General features: G+C 36.0%; 1 protein-coding gene across 6 annotated transcripts in view; it reads right to left on the minus strand.

Annotated features, from left to right (window-relative positions):
- PLCE1 (phospholipase C epsilon 1) overlaps nt 1–27697 on the minus strand; it is a 140419-nt gene that overhangs the window by 62668 nt on the left and 50054 nt on the right. For all 6 annotated transcript variants that reach the window (XM_082286031.1, XM_082286032.1, XM_082286029.1 and 3 more), the window contains exon 3: nt 15329–15620. In XM_082286031.1, coding sequence (XP_082142157.1) covers nt 15329–15620 — 292 coding nt within the window. The remainder of the gene's footprint in view (nt 1–15328; nt 15621–27697) is intronic.

A 27697-nucleotide genomic window follows, 5' to 3' on the forward strand; every position in this document is an offset into this window, starting at 1 on the left:
ATGAAAGACAATCCAGTGCATGAGACACACCACCAGATTTTCCACATAGACCAAAGGGCACACAAATCTGCTGCATAAGGTGTTTTGGTTATTATTCTTACTGATGATTGGAACAAAATTAATCCAAGCCACATCCAGCAAAAACAACAACACTTGATTAGATGTTCCCGATTTAAGCCCTGAAGCTTAGCAGTGAAAGAATTTTAAAGGAACGGAACACACTTGAAAAATGTTTGATCAGTTCAGAGTTTTCATCATTCTGGCTTGCTTTCAGCAGTTACCTAAACAGAATCTGTTCCTAAAACTAGCTTGTTTGAGACCTGTCCTCTACGTAATTATTTCACAGAAAATGGATAGAGAATAGAACCACTAACAGCAGATAGTCTCGACTGTGCACTTGCATACAAAATACCTTTGTATGATCTGCTAAGGAAACTTATCCCTTATTCTATATTACACTTTGAATAATATCAATTCAACCTCTACATAACTGAAGCACCTACAGAATCTACAGCTTCACCAGTTAGTTTTGGTGAGGATTCGATTACTGACTCTACTGTGTGCCCTGAATATTCCCTCATGATGAGAACATTTCGTGAATAGCAGATTTACTGTAGCAGCTGTAATTTAGTTTGATATCCAAGAGTTTTAGATTTCTAACGAAAACAAAATCCAGGAAATATACCTGTATTTAAACAAAAACATACACACAGAAATGCTTAAGACAAATCAGAGAATACAGCAAGATTTACTAAGGCATCTGTCAAAAAGCTGTAATGGAACATCACAAAACTATTGTGATAATATTTTTGTATTATCTGTGTCAGCAGAGTACAGCAGCAAGAACCTAATAACAATACGGTCTTTCAAAGTGCTCTTAAAGCATTTTATCATCATTTATAAAGATACTTAACAAAGTTAATAAGAACAGTAAATTCTATGCTGTTACAAAGAAATACTGCAGTAATTCTACCTTGTAGTTCAAAATTCACAATGTAGAGAAAAATATTAAAAGGTCCTCTCACACAAGAATATATGAGTGAACCAAGGACATTCATTGAAAAGGATGCTAAAAATGGAGAAAAATTATGAACTGGAAATAAAATAATGGATTACATAACAGGGTGAAGGGCAAAGCTAATACTCATAATTCACAACCATTCAACACTTGCACTTCATTATTAAAGAAATGGCTTAAAAGTATTTTAAGACATACTAAAAAAGTATTCACCGAAATTGGTCAAAAAGAGAGGGAGATGTTTAAGATGTGAAAATGAGTACGTCATTAACTGATGATGACCCAGTCAGTAACCTGCAGCCACTGGGAATGCTGTTCAGCAAATCCATGGCTCTTTTCACATGTCCTGCAGAGCACTGTCATGGTGGTCAGCTCCCTCGACTCTACCCCAACACAGCCAGAGCTGTGCTACTCCTCCTTAGGTCTCTGCATACAAAATACCATTTGATCTGTGTCCTGTTTACACTGCACAGAAACACAGATGCAAAATCATAGTCGATGCCCTTGCTGTTATCCTTATGTGTATTCCTAGATAAAAGCATGCACAATCTCTTAAATTTAAATTAAAAGAATTATTATTCTATTGCAGTTGGACTAGATTATCTGTAGGTCCCTTCCAACTGAACTATTTTGAACTACTGTATTGTATTCTACATATTATTTACATTTTTTTTCTTGTGGTTGGAATTAAAAGTGGACTATCTTCAAAGCTAGTATTAATAGCCATTTCTGAGAAATCCAGTATTATGGGCTAAGTATCATGGGTTGAGTGCTCACAGGACAAAAAGCATGTTACTTAACAGATACTTTAAAAGAACAACAAAAAAATCAGAGTAACATAAGATGTTTCTTCCACAAAGATTCTGCAATATCAAAGAAACAAGCAGTTGGAGACACACATCAGATGAAAGCTGTGGGAACCTCTAGAAGTCTGCCAATGCAGTTAGCCAAATTCACTGGGGGAGCACTTCATGGATAAAAACTACAATGCACAACATGCAAAGGGATCCATGCAGGGAAGACACAGATGGCTTTCCTAATACATGTTTATTGTTTATTTTAGGGTGGATTCGTTTACGTTCTTTTTCTCTTCCCCCAGACACAGTCTTTTCTCAAGCTCTTTGGTGAATATGTACTGTAAATGTACAAAATGTTGAATTAGAATTTTTTCCTATAGGGTTAAAATACAACTCAGGAAGCCAGCCTGAAAAAAGGGAAGTCTGTAACCACAGAGGAATAAAATAAAATTATTACCATGCAGGTTTATTTTCAGAAGGGAAGTAATTCAGCTCTTTTCTTCTGTAAACTACTTCCTCTCATAATTCAGGAAAAGTAAAACCAATCTCTCTACCCAGAAGAGCAGCAATCCTCTTAGTTACCCCAGTCTCACATTTCCTCCTAAGCTGCAATTTGAATGCAAGTTTCCAGTGTAGTACAATACCTGTTTGGCAAAGTCCAAATACCATTGCTAAATTTACTGAGTAAAGAAAAGGACTCTGTAGTTTACAGAATTAAATGAAAGAAGGTATTCCTTACTCTAGAATGCAATTTCCAAATTTTAAAAGGTAATTTTGAAAGGCATCTTTCAATGCAAACATCTAATTATGCCAATTACCAGAAAATTTTCAAAAGGGTTATAACAGCAAGCATCCTGGACAAGCTGATTTTTCTCATGAGGAAGCTGATGGGAAGCTAAGGGAAATTCATATGCTGTTTTGATAAGGGATTAACATTAATTTACAACTTCCCATGATAGTAAGTCATGTTCATGATGTTATATAAGTATTATATCATGCCAGATTTCTTTTAATAAAGTATTGCTACTAGCCAGCTATTCTTAGCAAGGTTTCTGGAATCACAAAGGCTGTGCCAGAAGCACAACTCAAAGGATGCTGAGAGGCATTTTAAAGGGGAAAAGAGAAATATGCAGCAAAACTCGGGTCAATATGATCAAAGTCCTACCACTGACATACAGAACACATCAAATGCACAGTCACAAAATTCAGTGGCTATACCAAGGACTAAAGGACCGGTTACATCGTGGGCTACCTCACCACCAGAAAAGTACTGTACTGCTGTGCAGTACAGACATGGCCAGGTGAGCTACCAGTGGAAATGCTGATATGCTTAATAAAACTCTGAAGTCCAAGAAACAATCTGTAGTACTGAGACAGCAAAAATACTATGCAGCTTAATGAAAGGAACTCATCACAATAACAAGAACTGCCAAAAAGTCAAAGCTGAAAAGATTTTGATTCTTTCTTTCATATGTTTTTAAATTACAGAGTGGAGGAGCCTGTGTGATTTAAGCCTTAGAACTGAGATCTGTTCTACGACGCAGGAGTTTAAGCCAGAGAGGGATTAGTGGAATACAGCAGACAGCAGAGAACAGGGCAGGCGCATGTCTGGAAGCCAAAAGAAGTAAAACAATAGACTACACAAAGTATTAAATCAACCTTAACTTCATGATAGAGATCTAAACAATCTCAACATCTATGACTTGCCTCAATATTACTTACTTCTTCCAACGTCAAATATAAATGTTCTAAGTACTTATTTATCCTTGCAAGCTTTTTTACATCTTCACTAGTAAATTGCTATAGTTCTGCTTAGACTAAACCCTGCTATAAGCAACTGTTTTCTATAATTGTTTTTGTTTACATCATTCGGGCATCATAAGATAAATTAGCAAAAATATGTTTTTACAAAATCATGTTCAAGTGAACAGAGGATAGCTATATGTATTATACTGCTGGAACTAGCTATCTTGTAAAAAAATGGAAGTATGTATTACATTTGGCTTTCACAGGATTAATACACTTGCTACACAAAAGCTATTCTAAACAGTCACAAGACTCCTTAATGAATTGTGTCTTTGTCATTAAGCTTCAGCAGATTATACTAGAAGGGGTGTTTGCAGTCCTTTCCTAACATGAAAACCTTCAAAGCTAGTGATTTTACCATCTGAAAACCAACTCAAAACTAGTACCTTCCTCAGATTTTAAGAAATCTCCCTTAACCTGAAGATTTCAAAAGCAATTAATTCCTTCTCTAAAAGTGCATAGTAAAAATTAGCTGTTCTCTTACTTCCTTGTGGTGCTACGGCTACCTGTACAGCAGCTAAGGTTTTAAATGGAGTTAGGGCCAACCTTGTCAGCAATATTGTTAATATAGTAAAAAAATAAAACAGCTGGGAAAATAAAGCACATTCATCTTTAAGACCAGCACAGTCCCTTCCAACTCAAATTATCCCACGACTGTTACATGGCAGTTTAGCATTTTACCTTACAAACCTGACTTTAATAGAAAAGCAAGAAGCAGTCAAATCAGCATACATATTATAGATCTATTGGAAATAGGAAGTATTCTACACAAAAAAATTGCAAATACCATGTATGAAAAGTTTTGCTTTCCTAAAGTTCACGGCTCTGAAGAAATAAGATGGGACCCTAAAACTAAATGTTTTCTATGAGCTTTTAGGAGGTGGTGGTGGCAAAAACAGGTCCTCCTGAATAGATCATGGATAACATCAATAATACACAGTTACCTTTTCTGTATTTTTAAAGCCACAGACAAACCACAGAATATGCAAAGAGCTATAAAATTATTCCAGGCTTGAATAGTGAGACCCAGAAAAAGAGATCAGAAATGCATAACTTTAGTTCAATAAAGTGAAATTGAGAAGAGACTTGACTTTAGTAGATATGTAAGCACCTCCCAACAGGGGAAATATATCAGATTTTAAATACTGAAATCTAGCAGAAAAAATGCATAACAAGAAAAATGGTTGGTCCTTGATGACAGACAAACTCAAACTAGAAGTGTCACCCTTCTTTGTCTTGGAGTTTCAGCGACTACTGGGAAAAGCTGTGCATGTTCTCAGGCTTCTTCTGAAGGCTGTACAGTAGCACAGTCACCGTTCAACTACTGAGCTTAGAATTGAGACAACTCAGAAGGATGTCAGACCAGCTAAATGTCTCCATTGACATTAGGCTTTGCAATTCTATGAGCTTTCTTACTTTCCCAAACAACATGCTGTTACTGCCCTCCTGTTTTCAAATTTGATGTACCATCATCCATGCAATCACTAAACCTTTTTTTTTCTTTCTCAAGCTTTCTGAAATATTTTCTAATATTTGATGTTCAAAAAAAGTTTTGGTTTTTGAAGGATCTGTCTGTTTCTTTTGAACAAAAAGAAGTATAGTATTTGTCGGGTTTGGAAGTAAACAGAAATCCTAGTTACTGACACAGTTCTAGTTCTATCTTTGCAAACAAGAATTCTAAATATATTTTTGTTTTTCCTTGATGTCTTTTTCAGCGCAATTCATTCTATATATGGTTATGGAAAATACCTGAAGGTTTTTCTCCCAAACACTGAACTTGTATGCAAATCCTACCACCATCTTCCAGAAAACCAGTACCTGAAGCAGCACCTCTCCTTTTTTTTTTTTTTTTTTTGTGTTCAATGCATATTTAAAAGATTTGTTAGTAGCTGTTAAGAGGTTTTATATTCACAAATCCTGTACCTATGAGGTAGACATGAACTATATGATTAATTTGATTCCTTCTACTTCATGGCAATTACAGAACTGCACACTATGAAGATCTAAAGCCTAGAAGAAAATTCTACTTTTAAGGTTCATTTTTTTTTTCAAATTGAAAACACTTTAACTCAAATAACAAGAAAACTACTTCATGGTGCTTTAAAGTATGATACCACAAGTAAGTTCTAAAATGTTAATTACATTTTATCACCCAAGTGCTACACCAACACAAAACCAGAACTACCTCTTCTCAGCAAATATGACAAAAGCGTTCTTTTTAGGTATAGCTATTTTCAGAATCAAGTATCAAAGATTAACAATGTTTCAAATCGGAATTCTTCTGAATTCCAACTTGAAACTTCTAGAAACTCATAAGCAGAGCAATTTATTTGAAAAAAGCATATAAGAATTTTTAGAGTAAGTTATGCACATTTATGATACTTCAACAACTACTCTGTTTTTAAAAGGAAATATCTATATTAAAGAAATTTTTCACAGAATCACAGAATATGCTGAGTTGGAAAGGACCACGAGGATCATCCAGTCCAACTCCTGGCCCTGCACAGGACCATTTTGCTCTATTTCTCTGCAGAGCTCTGCAATTTAATTTTGAACAAGCAAATACAGGTGAACAACTCCAGGTCAAACCTTGTCTAAAGCTAACAGTAACAAAATTAAAGGCATTTAAAGCAATAGTTTTTCCAGACAGAGAATTCTTTCTCCCATCTCAAAGAAAAATGCTCTCAGAAGACACCACTCCTGCCCGGGGATGGGGGTGAAGAGAGGAGACCTAATGCAACAGCATCAGATCGAACCCTTTTCTAGAAGATCTCAACACTTTACAAAGAAAGCTGAAAATGTGCATGAAATCTGTGGCACTAAGTCTGTGGGAAATGTAGACAAAAATATGTAATTACTGTATAATTGTGCAAAGCCCTTAAAATTAAGCTCAAGAAAAAAATCAAAGTACTTTTAGCATCAAATTGTATCCTAGTTCTTCTACTGTTGCTTTGAAACATTTTCAATTTGCGCTTGATAAATCTTCCTGGCAAATTACTTATTTCAGAATTACTAAAATATGTAGCAATGCTTTTATGTACATAACTAGTATTTCAAGAGCAAATACTTAAACATTCGAAAACTATGTCAATATGAAGCCCCTGAAATAAAAGCTAAACCAATTACGCCCTAAGAAAATGCCCAAATCAGCTTAATTTTTAGAAAAATGGTTACACCATTCTGCCTCAAATCAAAGCTAAGAACATTACAAAACAGCCAAAAGGCAGCATCTGGGTTGGAATTAACTAAAATAATTTTCATTGCCTTTCTAGTAATACTTCTAGGTATCTCAGATTTGCTATCAGTGACTGAATAAAGACATCAAAAACACCACTGTTTTGCAATTAATACAGATACACTTGGTATCAGGGAATTTTTTTTCTGTGCTATCTAAATCACTGAGGTGAAAATAACAGTGTTGACAACCAAGACAACCTTCCTATTGCAATGGGGTACTATCACCTTGAATGGTGAATGTTTGTCATAGCCTTTAGCTAACAGCCAGATTAGGGAAATGGGAGGGTTAGCACGTAAAAGACATTCCTTTCACAGAGTAAAATATTATGAACCTTCATTAAAGTTACAGATGCCAGTTTAAAAAAACGTGCAAACAGAGGTGTTTCTTTATGACCAGTTAGTAGCAAAGCATTGCTTTTACATGCTGCTGTGCATTTGTGCCACTCAGAAACGAAAAAATAGGTAAACTCCCTTAAGCAACCATGAAACAAAAATTGATTCCAAGTTTTAAACTTGTATACTGAAGATACAGGGAGAAAAGCTCACTAAAGAAAAAAGCAGCAGTGCATTTACATTCAAAAACATATTACTAACTTACAACATTTGAGTAATTTATGTACTTTAGGAAAAAAATACTTTTACCTTGTTCTAGAACCTTAAAAAGTACTGAAATTCATATTTTGTCCAGCAAAAAAAGGACACTTCTTTTTTGTAGAATAAGAAACAAAGGAATGTCCCACAACGTAATTTAACATTGAAATAGTTGCAATGTGAACCGGATAAATGCAAAGCATTTTGCCTAAATTAATTGAAATGTTGTATTCCATTTCAAACAAGTTGAAATACAAAATACACAGTCACAACATTATTTCATATTCCTTACTTCCCTTTCCACCTAAAAACACTTTTGTGTCCTTAAAGCACTATTATTAAATGCAGCCAGTATAGATCTAATATTAGATTAGAAAACTGTCACCCAATTTACTTCTCTGGAAATAAAACTACCACTTTGATTAAACTCCCCGCATATAATCAGGGCCACAGAAGGGCAAATCTTACCAGCAAATGTACCTTCCATTGAATCTTAGATTCCTCCTAAAATGCCAGGAGAGCAGGTACTTTCAGTACCATAAAAAGTCTCCACACTGCACTTGTCCAAACTAACAGTCAGGCAACAGCTGCTCAGTTTAAAGCTACAAACTGTGGCAAAATGCATAACTGACATGCCTTGTGTAAGCCATGAAGAAGACATGCATTTGGCTGGCTCACTGAAAGGTCAGATTTCCCACCTCCCCAGATAAAAGCTGAAACACAAGGATTCAAATGGAAGGAAGTTTAGAAATTAAGGATGAGCATACATCCCGCTAAGACTAAAAGCATTTGATTTTGACAGCAGAGTTATAAACACGAGTGATTTTAATTCTGCTGGATTTTTGTCTTTTAATATATTAAGAAATAAGTTACCCTACAGTCAGGCTTTTGTACAAGTTATATTTATAACAGTGTTGTTTAAACAGACCAAAAGTAATAAACGGAATTACTTTTGTTTTAGGAAACTTCATCTGAAGCATTACAAAAAACACAACATGGGTTTCTTTATTAGCAAATGCCCTACCTTTACAGCTATTATGCTCTCTGCACTAACGACTCTAGTAAAAGGCAATAGCATTAGCTTTAATGGGACAAAGGGCTATGACTTAGGCAACCATCCAAAAAAGTTTCTTTGAGAGGCAAAGTAAAGGAAAACCTCCCTGAGGCTTCCAGAAATGTGATGAACCGTAAAGAAATTACAAATAGGGGGAATTAAAAAGACAGCATAGTCCTCACATTGCATCTATGTTCAGAAAGTAAGTAGACACAAAACGCCTGCCTTCATCTCACAATCATTATCTGGCTCTGGCATTTTTATCACTTCTTTTCTTCATTCTAACCTTACACTTGTCTACACACAGTTTACATCACTTTTACAAGCAGCAGGACTACATCACTGAAAAGTTAGTTATGAAATTTGCTAGAGTACACAAGACTGAAAACCAATATGCTGCCACAAGAAAGCTTTCTCCATTTCCCCAGGAAGTCTGAGAGAGAGGTCTGTGCAGAACTGGAATGCGAGCAGTACACTCAGAGACACTCTGTTTATACGGTGAATATACGTCTTGTCTGAAAAATCTCTACTGAAGGAATGACCATGGGACCTGGCCAACACACCATTATTTTTTCATTGACAACACAAGCATATTATTTCTTAATTGGAAGAATGACAATTCAGTGTTGTATCCAACTTCCAGCTGGAAACTAGGACACTTAGATTTTTTAAAAATTCATGTTAAATATGATAATGTAAGGATGCCCATGGAGATGGAATAGAAAAATTTAAAATTAATTTTATTTATAAATATCAATTTTATTAATGCTATCTCACTACAAATACACAAAATAAACCATCAAATTAAATATTTCTCATCATTATAGGGTCAATACTAAAGTATTTTTCACTAGTCATAAAAGCAAGTATCTGAAAACACAAAGAAAAATATCTGAATGTCTTTGATTCTGCTAAGTAAACTGTAGAGTATTTCTTAGAATTTAATAACAACAAAAAAATGTGTCTGGAGAGAAATAAAACAGCATTATCCTACAAAACTTGACTTTCTCTCCTAGTTTGTTCCCTAAAACCAAAACTTCAAGAGATGACTTTTGAGTCATCTTGATGCTTGAGTCCTTGGGGTTTTTTGCTCATGATTGACATGCTAACATAAACATACAAAAAATTTCCATTCTACACTTTAAAAGTTCCCATGGACACTACTTTTACAAGGTCCATTCAAACAAATGTTCAGACCTTTGAAATAATAAACAATAATAAGCATTTCAGGGATTAACTATCTGCACTCAGAATCCCATTTCTTTTTTTGTCAGAAGAGTAGTCGTCACAAAAAAAATAACAAATTTGCTTTTAAAACTAACATCATTTTGCACAAACTTCTGCTCTCTCAGTCTTCATCCAGATATTAGCATGTCCTTTATTACCTTCCTCACAACAAACCTCTAACAACACAAACTCATTCTATGTATTTAAACTGTTCTTTTTCTTGTGTTAGAAGTAACAGCTATAGACTCCCAACAAAAATATTGCTGTAAGCTGAGACTCAGATACACAGGTTAAAGGATCTTCAGTACCAAAACTATCACACAGTATGAGTGGAACCAAAATCTATATAAAATCATCTGAAACTCAGTTCTGTTTCTTAATGGCTTACCCCTGTACACAGGTTAGGATATCCAGATCCATACAGACATGTACCTTGAGTATGACAGCTATTACATACAAAGGCGGAATTTTACAGATGAAAATATATTACATTTTTTTATTTAGATTACTTACACTGGTTAACTTCGATCTACTGCCTGGTTCAATTATGTGTCTATCTTGCAGTAATACAGCTTACTGAACCTGGAAAGAAGACTGTAAGGACAAGACAAGCTATGCTGGTAGAATTTGTATCTTTGTCCCTATAATGTCTTAAACATGTTGGATTAAAGGAAGTTTTTGTTAAATTAATGTTGTCAAGGATCCTCCTTAAGTCTTTCTCCCACTACCCTTGGTGTGACCAATATGGCTGTAACTGGGCCTGGCCAAAGGGTGACAGGCCCAGGAGACTGACCTCAGTGATCTTTCCCTTCTGTCAATTTGCAGGGACAATCATTGTAGCCAGCTCCAGACGGTCCCACGTGTCCCTAGACTTACAGCTGTCCTCCAAAATGCTTCTCCTCCTTCCTGACATCTCAGTCTTGATCTGTGCTTCCTGCCATGTCACTCTTCTTTCTCTTCCTAACCAGATGACCTGCACTTGTTCCTGCTCTTCCTGACCTACATCCTGGAGGCAACACAGCAGGCATGAAATCCTTCTTTCCTGACTCACACCCTTGCCTCAGGCCACATTATCTACATACAGTCTGACCTATCTCCAGTATTTGATTTCCTCTCCTACAGTGCATTGCCTGGCTCATCTTCTTACCACAGATTCTCAGCCTAAGACACATTTTGTCTTTTCAGGTCTTAATGTCAGCTCATTTGGCTTTATCCCTCATTCTAAATGGTCTTAACCTTTGGGCCCAAACACACACACCAAATAAATCATGCTGGCCTTTCTAAATCTATGTACATCAAGCTTGTTATCACCCATTACTCGGACATACAGCTATCAGACAACTGCCCCAATTTCAGGGATCCTGGAATTTTCCCAATATTGTAACAATACACTTTGTGCAAAGGATGCAAGAAATAGCAGTGGGAAAAGCCACAGAGATTTGGGCACCTGTTTGCTGTGCAGTCTTACAGATGGCAAAGTCTGATTACAGATAAAGGGTAATCACTAAATTCTGTGGTATGAATGAAGTAGGTTTGTTTAAGATCAATGCAGTCTGCCTCCACATTCATGACAAATTAGTTTCCTAATGTTCTTGGTCAAAACCTGCTACTGTCTGTTTAACAAGTCCTGCCCAGCTTTCTCTGGAAGAGGCAGTCCGATTTATATCACAGAGACTGGCATCAGACTCCTCAATTCTAGAAGATGCTAAAGTGAAAGAATATTGATACAAAATGTTTGCAGTCTGCTCCATCTTCAGACACCTCCTTCTACTTTCCTTCCCTTTATCTTAGACTACAAATTGAATTAAATTGGGGTGGAGGGAAGAGTACAAGTTTCTTTCAAATGACAACTCTATCAAATGTAAAGTACAAACATTTTCACATACTCTATTTCCTTCTTTTTTTCACTTTCTGCATAAAAATGTCAATACCATATGAACTGTGACAATGACTGGCCCTTCAAATATGATTCCAGTGAAAGTTCTGGCCCATTCACAACTATGAGCAAACTTCTGTAACAATCAATTTGTAAGACACAGAACAGGCTGAAAAGCAGGATTTCCTTTCGACAGGAAAAAAAGCTGGCTTCAATCCAAATCCCACTGAAAGACACTCTCAAAACTTTTTACTAACCAAAAACTCTGAGTTACATACAGAGGTACTAAAACAGTGCAGGATAAATGTCTTCAGTGTTCATATGTGAAAATTATGTTCTCTGTAGCAACAAAGATGCTGACAAGGATGTGAATGTCACTGACCAGCTGTGGGAACTCCAGGCATCTGTGGTTCCCGGAGTCCACTCTCAGACTGTCCCTGCGCTACCGGGACCGGAGTCGCAGCCCCTCAGTTGGGAGCCTGACGGCTCTGTGAGCCGTCTGAGAGGAGGGATTGCAGGCTCCCTGCTCCAGGCCCAAGACAGGACTCTCCTACACAACAAGCCTACATGAGTTTCTGAAAACTCTCAGTCTCAGATCCATGTGACTGGGGATTCTGGCTTAGGAGGTCTGGTATGTTTGGAAGCCTTCTGTGGAACTAACAACACTGGCTGATCTGCCCACAAAACCATCCTAGCCCTGGGGACTCAGAGCATTTAAGGTCCTTAGCTACCAAGCAAAACCTTAGAAAACTATTCCCTGGAGTTGGACTGCTTGTGACTGCAAGGTTCATTGCTCAGGTCACTAAGTAACCCCTGAAGGACTGAACACAAAGAACTCACTAAGTGCTTGGTGCTAGGGAGACAGAAATCCAGGAGGCTATCCCAGTATTAGGGACTTGCTGTTTGCAGGATCCCTATTTCCAGGGCAGATATTACGTAAAAGCCCTAACTAAAGAGAGTGTAAAGTTTTTGAGAAGTCTTCCTTTTTGAGAAGTCTTCCTTTTGAATCATGAAGGCACTCCCCATTAAAGTAATGGGCTCCTCTTTAAATAGACTGGGCAAGAGAGTGGTGAACTTTGTCTCCAAAAATTGCAAACATTTTGAAAGAAAAGTAGTGGAATACTGTCTCATCCAGAAAAGGTTCTCCAAATACAAATTCAACAGCCCTTGAGATCTTTTCAAAACTTGATGATACAGACTGGTTCTAATTAACAAATTTACTTCTGCTTTGGAAGCTTTTTAACAACTGTCTTGAAAATCATTTGAAGTGCAGTAATATTTACTCTTTAGTTGACAACTGATTTGGAGTTACAGTGCCCGTCTTCCCAAGTCATTAAATGTGACAGAGCCCTACTTTCATGGAAAGGGCTAAACACCTACCTGCTGATTGCAGGTAGTGAATTAATTATTTATTTTCGCTTTGCTTGCGCACAGCTTTTACTTTATGTATTAAACTCTCTTCAACTGAATTTTTCAATGAATTTTTGCACTCTTACCCTTCTGATTCTCTTGCCATCCCATTGTAGGGGAGTGAGTGGCAGCACAGTGCTACCTACCAGGGTTAAACAACAGCAACTATTAAAGCACAATAGGATCAATATAGTCCCTTTTCAATGCCTCCAAACTACTGAGTGAAGTGCTCCGATGACATTCTGTATCCTGTGATAAATCCTCCATTGCATTTGATGACAGAGCTCTTACTGATGTGAATTAAAATTTCTCAGGTTTAGATGAGATTAGCTTATTGAGGTTAAATCCAGCCATGGAGAGGATGCTGGACAGATGAAAATAACCTTCTTACCAATCTGTATGGACAGGACAATTTCTCAAAAGGTACACACCCAGGAATAATGACCACAGCTCTGAATTAAAAATATGGTTGGGTTCCTTGCTAATGTGAATGACTCAGCCACATCCTCAGGTAACACTCCATAAACGTTTTTAGAGAGGACTCTGTCATTTCTCAGCTATAATAGATCACCACAACGTAACTGAACAGGAAGCTTCCACACTCAGAAAACTTCAATATCCTAAAGCTGCAGCACATCTCTTCCTCACCAGAGACCAGTAGAGTAAATCATGCCTAGACCACTACAGTAAATCCAAGCTCTACCATGTACACAGGCTATCAGTGGAATCACAAACTGAGCTCAAAATCCTGTCTTTTGTCTTAGTGTCTTACATCCTTTGGCTCAGAATCCAACAACATACACCATGTAATACTGTCGGCACAGATATCCCCAAACTGGTGCAAAGTGTGCTAGTACATAGAGTACACAGAGCACACGTGCACTCGCTAGCTCAAGCTCCATAAAAAGATAAAGCCATATTAGCAGCTCAGTGAGCCTAACTATTGCTGCTGCTTCCAGTTCCAGAACTCCGTTCCAAAGCACACGCCTTCCGAGCTGTTGCAGGAATGTCCCTGTCCGTTTGTCTAAAGCACTCATGTCCCCAGAACAAATACAAACCAAACAAAATAAAAAGGAAAACCCTAACAAAATAGGACACTATACTGTATATATCTGTCTCTCACAGAAAATGAGGGTATATGAAGCTTAGTAGTGCTGCTCAAGGTACTACTGAAATTCATTCAGATGCTACAAGTTTGCCATCTGTACCTGTTATTCTTAGATATTTTACTGCCTCCCTCTGCCCTTTGATTCACCTAGAGAGAAACTAATTGAAACAAGAAAGGGCCACTCTTTGGGATAAAAGATAGCCATATCTGAGGATAAACTATACCTTTATTTGTCTGTAAAAATGAAGTCAGTATCTGCATTAGCTAAGGAACCACGCTGATTTTGCACTTATTTTGTCAAATTCCTGAAAAATTTTGGGCAAGCCATAATATCCACATGCATCACTTCTCCCATGGTATGACTGAGATACTATATCCTTTAGTTATGGTTTATCAGATGATGATAAATCTCCAACTGCTTGAGTAACTTATGAAATATTCTAGGCATTAATTAAAAATTAATCGATAATGTAGGTACTATTCTATACAAAAGCATCTTTTAAAGCACAGAATTTGTACCAAGAAGGCTTTATTTAACTTCCAAAACTGACTAAACTAAATCACATTAAGGATACTCTTACTACATACGAAGATGATCAGCATGGAAGTTTAGCATGCAACATCCATTTTCCAAAAGGCATTTTCCACGTAGACAATACCCACGTTATTTGAAATGATTCAATACCAGAAAGATGATGGACCCGGGAGAAGACCACCAATACATCAGTAACGAAGTGTACATACTTCACAACACAGTGCTATGCTGACAGGTACTTGTATAATGACAACAATAATAACCAAGTAGACCATACACTTCTTTCTCCAGTTCTGAACCAAGCCAGCCCATGAGCAGGAGCACTTGGTAAATGAGAAAAACTACACATAGGAACACACTAAAAACAATGGCTTAGGCATTAAATTTGAATGCAGGCAGAAAAGATTCCAACAAGAAAAAAACCTGAAAAGGTGTTTGTTTTGTAATAAGACTCTTTTCAGTTTAACTGCATTTTTACTTTAGTAAACTAAGATAGCTAGTCATTATGACACATCAATGATTGCAAAGGAAAATATCTGAAAACATGAAAACTTTTTTTATCTGTTAACTTCATATGAGTATATAAACTACAGAATACTATATAGTATTAATAATTCTGCAACTCATTCTATAATTAAAGCAGAGATAAAAAAAATAAATCTTCATTACCTTTAAGCATTGTTCTTCCAGTTGAGCCTCCGAAGATATTTAAAAGACCGCTTCTTGCTCCTAACGATGTAGTTGCTTCTAGCAAAGCACCAGTTATATAGTTAGAGAGTGCAGTCCTCTGTAAAGTGGCACGATACTGACAGTAAGCACCTCTTACACATGGTTTTACACAAAAACCATCTCCTTTGCATATACAGTCTGTAACAAATGTTGGGAGCTTTCTCAGAAGATGAGGAATATATTCAAAAATATCTTCTGCTCCTTCCTCTTCTTCTCTCACTGTACTGAAGATCTGTGGAGAATGCAAAAGCATGGACCGTTAGTTCATTTGCTTAGGATAACACATTGAATATAAAACAATTCCAAATGACCACAACTTCTTGCGAAGTTCAATGACCTGCAATATCTACTTATCCAAAACTGGTTTTTGAGGATTTTGTGTTAGGCTCCCAAACAGGATATTTAAGTAAGATGTCATTCTGGCTTTCAATCTATGGTTAAAAGCATTCTAAGGATAACTATTAGACTAAAAAAACCTCACATCAATATACCTCATCAGCATTTAAAATACAGAATATGCAGAAATTTGTTTATAAAAGTATTAAATCTATTGTACTTCCAGAAAATCTTAGAGATATCAGTAGCAGAAAAAACAGATCAACTCAGAGCTGGCACTTTTTCTTGCTGAGTGGGTGGGGTTTTGCAAACAGAAATGGCTTTAATCCCTCTGAACCCTCTTTCAAAATGTTCCGGTGTCACGTTTATTGCATTAAGTCCAGCCTACCCACAGGTCCTCTATCTTATATTGGTTTAGTACTCTTTTTCCAATATTTGTGATAACACATTAATGAACTTCAGCCTGTGGCTTAGCAACTAAGTAGTGTTTGCTTATTTAAAAGAGTCTAACGATCAAAGCAAGAATCTGGAAGAAATCTCTTCATTTAGTATACAAGGGGAGACTTGATTCTTTGCATTCTTCTATGTTGACTTATTCATTAACATTAATAATTTGTTTCAGTGATCTGTGCTTCGTAATTACAAAGTGTAAACTACCAAACTAAAAATTAACACAGGCAAAGGTCAGTACAACTGCCACCAAGACAGGTGCTGAGAAAATTTTTGTGAGGTTGTTCCCCACCAGTCTTAGATGAAGTCTCAGAAGTAAGCTGATGGTTTCATGACAGTTTTTTTTCAATTAATGCCTTGTTTCTTGTTGCCACCCTTTCCCACATACAAACAAAATACAGCTATCCATCAACATGGCAGAAACTGCAGCGAGTCCTACAAAGCAAGCACATGTGTGCTCAGTCAAACGATAAGAAACTGTTTGCACAGTCTGTGCATGCCACATGTCAGAGGCACCGGCATCCTGCCCACAGGACGCACACGTGCCCAGCCACGGATCCAAGGAGGGAAGCGGCTCCTGGTACAGGGATCTCACACCCATCCACTTCTGCCCTGAGACTGGCATTTACCCTGCCACATAAAAGAGGAGGGATCAAAATCCCTGCTCCCATGAGGGATCTGACCCTCCACTAACAGAAGAGGTGAACAGCGCTGTACTTCTTTCATCCGCGTAAACAAATTGCAGAAAATCAAATACAATCCAATATGTTAAGTACATATTTGTTGTCTTAGCCTTAATTTTTGTATTAACCATGTTTGGGAGAAACCAGCAAAATTTTATATTAAAAGTATAAGAATTCATTAACTAGTAATGTAATTCAACGATTTGAAAAAGAACCCTGACATATTTGTTAACATAAAAAAAGAAACTTTCACATGTTGACTACGGCTATATATAACTCTAAATCCATTAAAAGAGAGCTTCTGTGATGCACTACACCATGAAATGCTGTGGCATCTTTTTTCCCCTCTCTCTGCAACTTTTCCAAAATTTATTTGATCTGAGGTTTCTAGAAATATTACACCTGCATTTTTATCCTCTTTTCTTTGCTATCTGGCAGTTTTATGGACTTTTAGACTGTCAGTACAGACACATCTCCACCTTAGTTCAGAAAGAAAACGTGCTCTTACAGCATGCCTTACCTGAACAAGATGTGCATAGACCTTTTATTTAGCTAACTGTCTGCAAGTACCTTTTCAAAAGGTGTACTGTGAAATAGTGAACCATTGGACTATGAGCGTGTCATGCACAGCAGACATAATTAGTCTTTCAGCTTGTTTAAAAAAATATTTAGTTAATGAATATAATTTAACTTCTCAAAACTGCAGTTACCATCCAAAATATTTTTAAAATTGGGTTCTGCAACTTATAAAGGCATGTTCTGTTGCCTACACAACTAAAATTTCTTTCAGCTGCCAAAGCAAAGAAACCATTTGTTGACAGAAATAGGCGACAGTGTTTTGCTGGAGAGATTATACATAGAATAATGGTGTTAATCTCTTCTGTGTAAAGTAGACTTCAGGGCACTAGCTGTCTCCAAAGACTCTGCACGTCATATAACATTTTCAAATTTTGTTTTGATGTGTTAAAGTTCTGAGCGTGTTACCTCTGCTGCACACAGATGAGGTTACGAAAAAATGTGAATACTTATCAGCCCCTGTAAAAGAACTGAAACAATCAGAATAGCCACAAATCCCTCAGGTAACTGATAGGGGAAACCACCTTTCAGAGAGATTGCACCAGACAATTGGGGAAACTTAATCTTGCCTGGGAGACAAAGAAGTTTATTCCAAGCCAGGGTTTACAGTTCATCCTAGCAGACTCCAGATCCTATTGATCCACATCACTACCAAAGAATGACTAATGTAATTAAAAATGAATGTGAACCAAAAAGAGGAAAATGCAGCACTAAACTGACAGCTACCCATCAAAAAACAAAGTCTCACTTTTGCCTTACATATCAAATTAAAGATTTCAAAACCATCTGCAGTCTGACATTGCCATGTCTCACCTACTGCATATAAAACAGTAATTCAAAAGAAACTCAGGACAGCATCTGAATCTAAAAGTGCTGTGATATTAAACATTCTAGAATGAGCATACAACACTTTTAAAATAAGAAATGAGATGAAACAGGAAACTACATATACTAATACACCAGTATTTCAATCAAAGTATACTATGGCTTCAAGAGATTTTTACTGTCTTCTATTTTTTAAGGAGATTTTAACGGAAAGTAAAAGGAAAATAAAAATTACCTGCAACATACAATATTTCTGATTTCTACAGGAGAAGAATGTCCTCCAACTCAAAAATGGAAATTAGCATTAAAATAAAGATTAAATTCAGGCAAAATTCTATCCTTGTAGCTTTACAACCAAGTCCATATTTGGAAAATACATGGAAACAAAATAGATTTTTCAGCTCTTAAAAATGTATGCAATAAATCATCAAAACTTTTTGAGGGACTTCTAAAAAGTCCCTCAGTTTTGCTTCAAGTAACTTAAAATGGTATCCGCAAGTTAACTTATTGATAACCTTCAGGCAATAAAACTTTCTTACAGTGACAACAGACATATTTTGCCAGGATATTAAAAATATCTTTAAAAATAACTATAAGAATGAGGAACTTATGCTAGCCTTGAAACTATTCCTTATTTTTCTCTTGCAATCTTTTTTTCTGTTTAATCATCAAGCAATGGCAAATTGCAATATGTCCTTTTCTCCACGACATTACTATAGGTTTACTGTGTAGAAATGGTGGAAATCTAAACACTACAGCTATTTATTGCCCAGTTTATGACAGATATTCCCCCAAAATGAAGCTGGAATTAATGGATGCTGCTGTACTGGAAATATCAGATATAGCAGTTCATAAGAAATAAAAGTGATTTCTTACTTAAACTTACATGTACCTCTTACTGTAGTCTTTTTTTGTTTCTCTTTTCATATTTTTTCTGCCTCAGGTATTTAGCTTAAAACTTGGAGGCATGTTACCATATTGCCAAACATTTAGCAGCTGCTGTGCTTATGAAACCCAGAAACAGGAATTACGAACAGACAAAAAATGTCCCATTATTAGGAAGCAAGCTTAATTTCTCTCACTTTATTAAAATAATGAAGAATATGTGTACCCAAGAATTTCATTGCAAAGAATGGTCATGAAAAACTATGCTTATTGCTAGTACACTGTAAAAATATGAGAAAATAGGGTGTAATAGAGCTTTAATACTTCACTGCATCTGTCCAAACTCTCTCTAAACATATCTATCAAGATATCCTGAATGATGAAGATGAAATACTGAAATGTAGCAGGTGTGTGCATGTGCTCAGTTGGTTTGGCATATTTCACTCTGATTTCCTGGCTGTTCACCTACATAGCATTTCTATGATAGAGGGCTGCTGATAGCAGCCTGCCTTCATTTGCTGCACACTTTAAAAGCAATTTTAAATACCTGTAAGCCAGAATGGTATATCAAGTAATAACTCTCAGGACAGCATGTGTTGAAGATCAATTAAATATCTCCTTTGAAAACACAAAGGTTTTACAGAACATACAAGCCTAAACACAATTAACATCACAGGAAATGCTGCTCTTTTCAAATTTGTTCTGCTCCAAGAAAAATTACATTAAAATGAGGAAACTCTGATGGTGATTTTTCATTTTGGCCCTGCAGGTTTTTCAGAAGAAAACCCTTACCAATACTGATCAAATGAAGCTAACAGTGATCTCTTGGAAGTCATGACCAAGGACCATTCCAATTGCTTTTACAGGTATTTATTCTACCATTTAATTCAGATATCTGTAGCATGGAATTCAAGCACAGTCAGCTACAAAAAAAACCCACTTCTGGCAGAAAGAAAGTAGTATGCAAGGTGAACTTGGGTGAATGAGGCATTAGTGCACAGTTGGTTAATACTTCAGTTTTACGTCTTCCAAAATGGTACTCCAGCATAACACTTTGGAGCATTTATTAGTACAAATGTAAAAAAGAGGTGATGCTGATTTTAATTTTCTGAAGTACACTGGATTTTCTCAGCTTTATCTCATTCAGGTTATGACCATACCCACATTGATTAGTTCACAACGTTTCAAGATCACTGCTAAAGTACAAATCTTTAATTCAAGGTCTTTCTAAAATATTAATCTCTTGTAACAACTTCTGATTATGTATCAATGATAAGAACTGAAATACATTAAACACTCAATGCTTTTTTCTTTATCCCTAGGATAGTGTATATGTTGTCTTTCTTCTTACTGTATATGTGACATTCTCAGGAGTACATGCCAGAGCCCATATATCAAACAGTTGTGCAGGTTGTTCAAAGCCAAAGGATATTACTGTGTTTGACAAAGAGGATGCTCTGAACAGCTGAAAGGTCTGCTCTGTCAGGGCTATTTCTTAGTTCTGTTCACTGGCAAGTCTTGTTCACTTTAGCAATCGAATAGGTGAGGTCTTCAGAAATCCTTTCAAGAAACTGGACATTTGGTAAGTGTTTTTCAGTGTTTGGAGTACAAAAGCCAGACATTTAGACTGTTAGAACATTATCTTCTTGGTGGTACTCAGCAGCCTGTAACCAAATAAGCACACACCAAGAGAGCTGATGAAATTTTTGGCTATGTATCTTATGGAGTTCTGGTATTTTACAAATAGGGCAAGGTTTATGATAAAACCTGTGGTCAATTAAATTCCATTCCTAACTTATTACTCCAGGTGAAGTGGACGAATACAAATAGCCAACTGTAAGCTTTTCTAAATTCTAGCACCACTGAAATTTGTGAGAGACTCACGATGGTGTAGCCCAGCAGGAGATGAAACACCATTCTCATTCCAAATCCAAAACAGAGCACTGTAACAGCTACTAAGAAGAAAACTCTACCCCACCTGGATGAGGAAGGATGAGGAATATGTTGATATTTACAACGTCAGGACAGAGCACAAGACAACAGTACTGTGCTACAGAGCAATAAAGTGCGCTTTTTCAACAGCAAGTTTCGTTGAGTATTCAGTTCTACACAGTAAGTTGTAACTGGGCAACGTGGCACAGAGCAGCAGAGGACACACAGAAAACAGATGAGTTGACCCTGGGAACATGGAAATCAGTGTTGACGGCAGCTGGAAGGCTGCCAAAAGAGCGATCAAGCACAGATGTGCCCAAACACTAATACTCATTAAGTGATGTTCTGTGAACTTTCTACAGCTTCAACTGCAATTACAGAATCTGCATTACCTCACCAGTCAATATTTCTTATGAATTGCATCCTGTTAAGGATGAGATAATTTCAAGGAACAGAAGCAGAATTTAATGAGGATCAAACTATCTTGCACAGGCGATCCTTAAATACAGTTCAACATTCTTCAGAAATATTAGCCACCACTATTCAGTTCTGGTATCTGATAAGTGTCATTAGTTGAGAATTTTTTTCATCTGTTATCATCAGGAAATGACGATGCAGTTTTTAAAAAAATTAATTTGAGACTTGTGTTTAAGACCAGAAATTGTAACAGCAGGTCCAAACTTCCAACAAGTCATCATTTTCACTTTTGATAAAACTTGGTGGCTATTACTTACTTATTTTCCATTTCTGCAAGGTAACAGTACTAATTTTAATAGCCCTTACCAAAGGAAAGATGGACTTCACAGAATCAGAAGATGGAAAAAGCAGTGTAATTGGGATACAGATTTAACACAGCATCTCCACCCCCAGAAAGTCCTGCTTTTCAAGGCAGGTAACACAATTTAGATTAAAATAATTACTAAGAAGAGTCAAGATATAAAACAGAGGCTGATGAAAGGCATTAATTAACTGTCATTCAAAAGTTTTTCCATAAATACTTGAAATTTCAAGTCGATTACGGAGAAGATGAGAGGATGACACCAAACACAACACAGGAGTTGTTCACATCACTTTTCAGAAATGTGAAACAATACCCTTGCCAGTGAGAGAAACCTCTGTAATCTCAGCCAGAAAAAGCCAAAACCAACACTTTCTGGTCAGCTGGGTCAGATATTTATACCTCTGTTGGTACAAAAGTGTATGTGAAAAAATACATAGTTCTTAGTTATTCTAACTTGCTAACTTCTTCATTTTAAATATTTTATCTTTTTCTAGTACTTCGCAACTTTCAACTTTTAGCTGTTTACTGTTCTACCCCTGTCAACTCCACATGCAGACAGTCCTCTTTTTATTTCCTGAGTGCTTATTTACTTCCTCCAAACTTTCACCAACAATATAATTTACACACAATATGCTGTCATAGTAACTAAATAAATTTAATTACTCCTTTAAATAAACATCTGTGTTATCTCCACCTAACTAATGCACAACCTGGGTTTTTTTTACTGAAAAGCTGCTAGTTTTACTAGTCTGAAGTGGGTCATGTCTTTGAACGCCCTGATCATGTGGACTAGAATTTCTTGGGTTATCCTACTGTGTTAAATTACCAACTGTGTTTTTAACATAAAAGTATATGCACCACACACATAGCTACTTTTCAAAAATATTTTTTAATAATGACTTTCGATGCACCTTACTGATGAAAAAAAATCATTCATATAAAACTTCACAGGTGTGTTATAAAAATATTTAAAACAAGAAGATGACTAGCAAGTTGAATTTTTGTTTCAGTATAGAAGCTTTAATATAACGAAGTACATTATCTAAAATAGGCTAATTAGGCTTAAAACTATGTCAGAAAGACTGAAATAATCCACTCAAACCATTCAGATGTTAGAATATTAAATGTGTCATGATTCAGTAATTTCAATTCAAGAGAGATGAACATTCTCCTTTCATCGTAGGAGAAAGGTCTTTGGTACATCAAACTGTAATGGGACGTTACTATTACAATGGATCGCTGAACCTTCCAAATGCAAGTAAGAAACAGTAAGAAATTCTAACAGAAGCTACTGAAAACTCTATTTATACATCCTTGAAAGCTTGCTTTCTTCAAAGGTAGAAAAGAAAAAATTAATTCAATTAGTTCAATAAAGGTTTCAAACAGGCATCATGTTCATATTTTTCATTTCGGAAATACTGATGTGATGGGTGCATTCAAAATAGGTGAATACTGAGCACTCAAAGCGGAGGAACCCAACAGCCCCCTTCCCATGTCTTCTTTCTATCTATTATTCTATATGTGGAGCAATACCAAGTCTAGATTTTCTCTAAAAAACAAACAAAAACCTCACACACGCATCAGATACAGGCAGAATTCTGTATGGGTTTTTACCTTACTATCAACTGTATCCTTCCCATTTGAGGAAAGGCTTCCACAGAACTCACACATTTAAAAATAGCTGCATTCTCACTCATGTGAACTGACTATTTAAACAACTTTGAAAGATGAGCTTAGTTGCATATTCCTGAACTACCAACTGACAATAAGGTTGAGGGGTAACGCACAGTACAGAAAAAACCACTTAAGAGATCTCCTATCAACATGATCATCTCAGAACCAAACAGAAAAACCTAAAAATTATGGCTGTTGAAGACCACGTCTCACCGCCCTTTACATGTTTGATTTCTCATCCTCTTTCTACAATCTCATCTATTTGTCAAAGTTCACCATAGCTGCTTATGCCAAACTCTGGCCTTACGTGTTCTTTAAAAGTATTACGTTAATATGTATACTTACATAACTGATCCAGAAAGCACACAGTCTGTTCCATTCCCATGTCTCTCATATTAAAATTCATAAGATAGCCAATGGGAAGGGTTAAAGGTCACAGAACTGGCTAATTCAGTTTTTACACAGGTGATGCTGCATCCCTGTGAGTAGAGAAACTGCTCAGAATTGATTATGAAGGTCTCAAGGTCAGAGTAAATGTGCCAAGGCTCAAACACAAAGTACATGTAATTAAACTGTCTTTGTAATTATATAATCACTATTATTATTTGTATCAAAAAAAGCTCACAATGGGACTTTGTTGTGCTTTACATTCTGGACTTAGATTGAAAGGTGGATCTTTCCAAATCTATCAATAACAGTCTATAGTTCAGATCTGTAATCAGAAACCTAAAGATTAAATAAATGTAAAGTGCAATAAAACCTTGCTGTATCCCTAAATATTTTCATTTATAACCAACTGCAATTGATATTACAGTAAAAGATTGGTAGGCAGATTACTACAGCTGTAAAATTTATGCATCCTACCCATGGCATACAGCTAATAAAAGAGCAAGTTTTCCTTAGCACAGGAAATCTAGTTCTCATTTTCTAATTTTGTAGACACTGAATCCATGCCTATTTATTTGCTTGTACTTCAGCTGTTGGGTTCATAGGGTCACATGAATAATTATAAGATTATTTTGGATAGTACTTAGGGGCCAGGAAATTCTCAGAGTTTTCATGACTGAATTGTTTGATAGACTTTTAGGTCAGAACATGATTTCATGAAACAAAATAACTTTGTTTTATAAAGAGGCATTTTCCACTTTAAGAGGTTTTTTTTTTTAAATTACCCAGAAATAGGAAACACAAAATTCCTTGCCCAAACTCACAACAGAATATTGACACTTCAAACTTAGTTTCTAAATTACATGTTTAATCTTAATTTACTGATAAAAAGTGAGTCTTCATTCATCACTGTTCACAATGAACATTTAATAACAACACTAAAAAAGATAAAAATAAAAAGGGCAATTTTGTAAATTTTTAGAATAAAAATTTTGGCTAAAATTAAGCAATCACAATAATCCATCATGGTACAATGAAGCGATTTTACTTATGTTGGTTTCTTGAATCAAGAACATAGTACCTTCAACACTATTCATCTTCCCCGTCATTAGCTGCTAAGGAAGACTGTGCTGGATCTACAGAAAGCATCTCAAGTGTAGAAAAGCTAAAAATGTGAAGACAGTGTGAACAACTAATAAACGGTGCAGTAACCTAAAGAAATAACTTCCTGTTTTCCATGTTTCCAGCTGGGGTGTTCAGCTGCTGCCTTTAAATAACTGTCCTGCAGAACACCATACATTCAATTTTCACATCATATTTTTATTTTATGACACAACTTTGATGACAGATACCTAATACACATCAATAGCCATAGTTACATTAAGACAACAGTATATTGGAATAAAACTGAATCTACCAAAGTAATTGTCACTGAAAGAATCTTTGATTGTCATCTGAATCCGCTAAAATGATGAAAGGATGGTAACATTAGGTTTAATTAAAATTGATGCTGTCTCCAAATGGAGCTTTGGAAGCCAATTCCAAGATCTAAACACAGGGCATTGGTTCATTAATTGTATTTCCAGTTCAGTTTAACTTGACTGAAAATCACAAAATAGGTAATCCACTGTTCTGCAATTTTCAAAAGTTCTAATTCCTTCATCACATTTAAAATATGCTTTCTAAAATAAATATGCTTGTTTTAAGAGAATGAGTGAAAAAGTAGAGTGACTGAACAAGGTAGAGGGAATAAGAGCACGTTAGTTCAGTATTTAAATTGCAGGTTTTTGTTGTTGATGAAGAAAGTTTCTGCAGGACCAGAGTGTATGTTCTCCTTTCTTTTCCCACTGGAGTGGAATGTCACTGGAGGCTTGATTTTCAGAATTTAAGGTATCTGGCTTAATACCAGATGAACAAAAATATTTTAAATTAACTTTCCTTATTCTCTGGGGATTGCTACAGACCCAGGGGCTAGAGTTTAGTCATCCATGAGATTTATTTTGCTTTAGCATTAGCTTCAACTAAACTCTGTATATACAACAGCTTCCTTACCAAAATTCATAGCCGCTCTGCTCAGTGTAATCATTTTTATAAATTGCAATTATATTATACTGAATTACATGCATAAGTGACCTGTGTGTATGCTTAGCCTCTCAAAATGAAGGATAAAACTTAGATTCCTATTACAAGCTTCTCTTTCATACTATCACACCAGTTCTGAAAAAGCTTTGACTCATTTATCTGTAAGTACGTGTGCCAAATTCAGGATTCTTTAAATTTCAAAAGCTTTACCTTAGTGAGAAATAGTGCTCTTCAACAGCTTTGGGAGAGCTGAGTACAGATTTGTTTTGAATTAACTGCAGCAAGTTTTCACGTACATAACAAACTACTCACGTACTTGAGGGAGGAAAATTTGCAATGGATGTTTCAGTTAACTATTCAGCAAAAATGGTTGTTTGCTCTTGTTTTAAATAATTATCATAGAAAGATGAAAAAATGTTGAAAGCATTGTATGTTTCCATGAAACTCTAGTAGTAGCTTAACATTTTCCTAAGTCCCAAATACTTTCAACTTGACAAGTACATTCTCAAGATCTTTAGAGGGCAATTTTGCCACAGCGTCATCATTCTGAGAATAAGCAGGAAGACTTGTTCAGACAGTGCTGCGATAAGAACTTGAGGCGACATCAGGGACAAAAACTCCCAGAAAAGCAGTACTTTATAAAGATTATATAGATCTAATGGATCTTTACTGTAGTACAGAATAAACAATCAGAGATCATTTCCAGGCCCCTATTTTCTCAGAGTCACATGAAGGACAATCTATTCTGTTGAGGGTAAAGTGTACATATCCTTTTTATAACAGAAATCTCATCAAATGCCAAATCTACATTAAATACATAAACCTATTGTAATACTGGTGCAGAAAAGGGCAATTCTGTGGTGAAAAAAATTAATATCCATCTGAGACAGGTACTTCTAAAGCCTATTTTAAAACTGAGTCTTTATATTCCAGAAGTTACTCTACAAACTACACTAACACATTCTTCTACAATGAAAACTGCTTATGAAGATGTATTTATCGAAGACCACATGAAAACAAAAGATGAAGCAATGATGGAGGTCTAGCTGCTTATGCAAATGTAAGATATAAAGCTTGGGCACTAGTTTAGTTTTATTAAAATGACTGATATAAAAAAGACACTAGCTGAGAGTCATGATCCCCCTCTAAATTAAGAGAGGGAAGAACCAATAAAGATGGCAACAAATACAATTCCATAAACTAAGAATGGTTTTGCTAAGTGCACCCTCAATATGTGCTTAACAAACGTGTGACTGTAATTCAACATTTTGTCTAGTCATTCTTTTTTTCTAATCTTCTGACTAGCTAAAGATGTATTTTATTCATTTACAGGGCATTAATGCCCTGGACTTAGTAATATATCAGCAAAAGCCCATATTCACATGCTACTTAGCAATATGGTCATTTAGTAAAATATCATATCTGTATATCCCACAGCTCTCCTTTTTTATCACTTTAAAACAGGAACTTTTACCTTCCTATCCATTTATTCTGCTTCTTGGAGAGTAAGTCCCACAACCTAATGCTGCCAGGCATTATCACTGTATATATGACTTAACATTATTTGTAATGTATCAACCTTTAATTCCCCTTTGTGTTATGATTTATTAGCAGCACAAAGAAAAAATTGATATTTTAGACCCTTTACTGAAAGCACCAAAGCTTTGTCATAATGTTCCCAGGTCATTTGCTTTGAAC

This window comes from Coloeus monedula, assembly GCF_965178545.1.
Source record: "Coloeus monedula genome assembly, chromosome: 8".
NCBI lineage: Eukaryota > Metazoa > Chordata > Aves > Passeriformes > Corvidae > Coloeus > Coloeus monedula.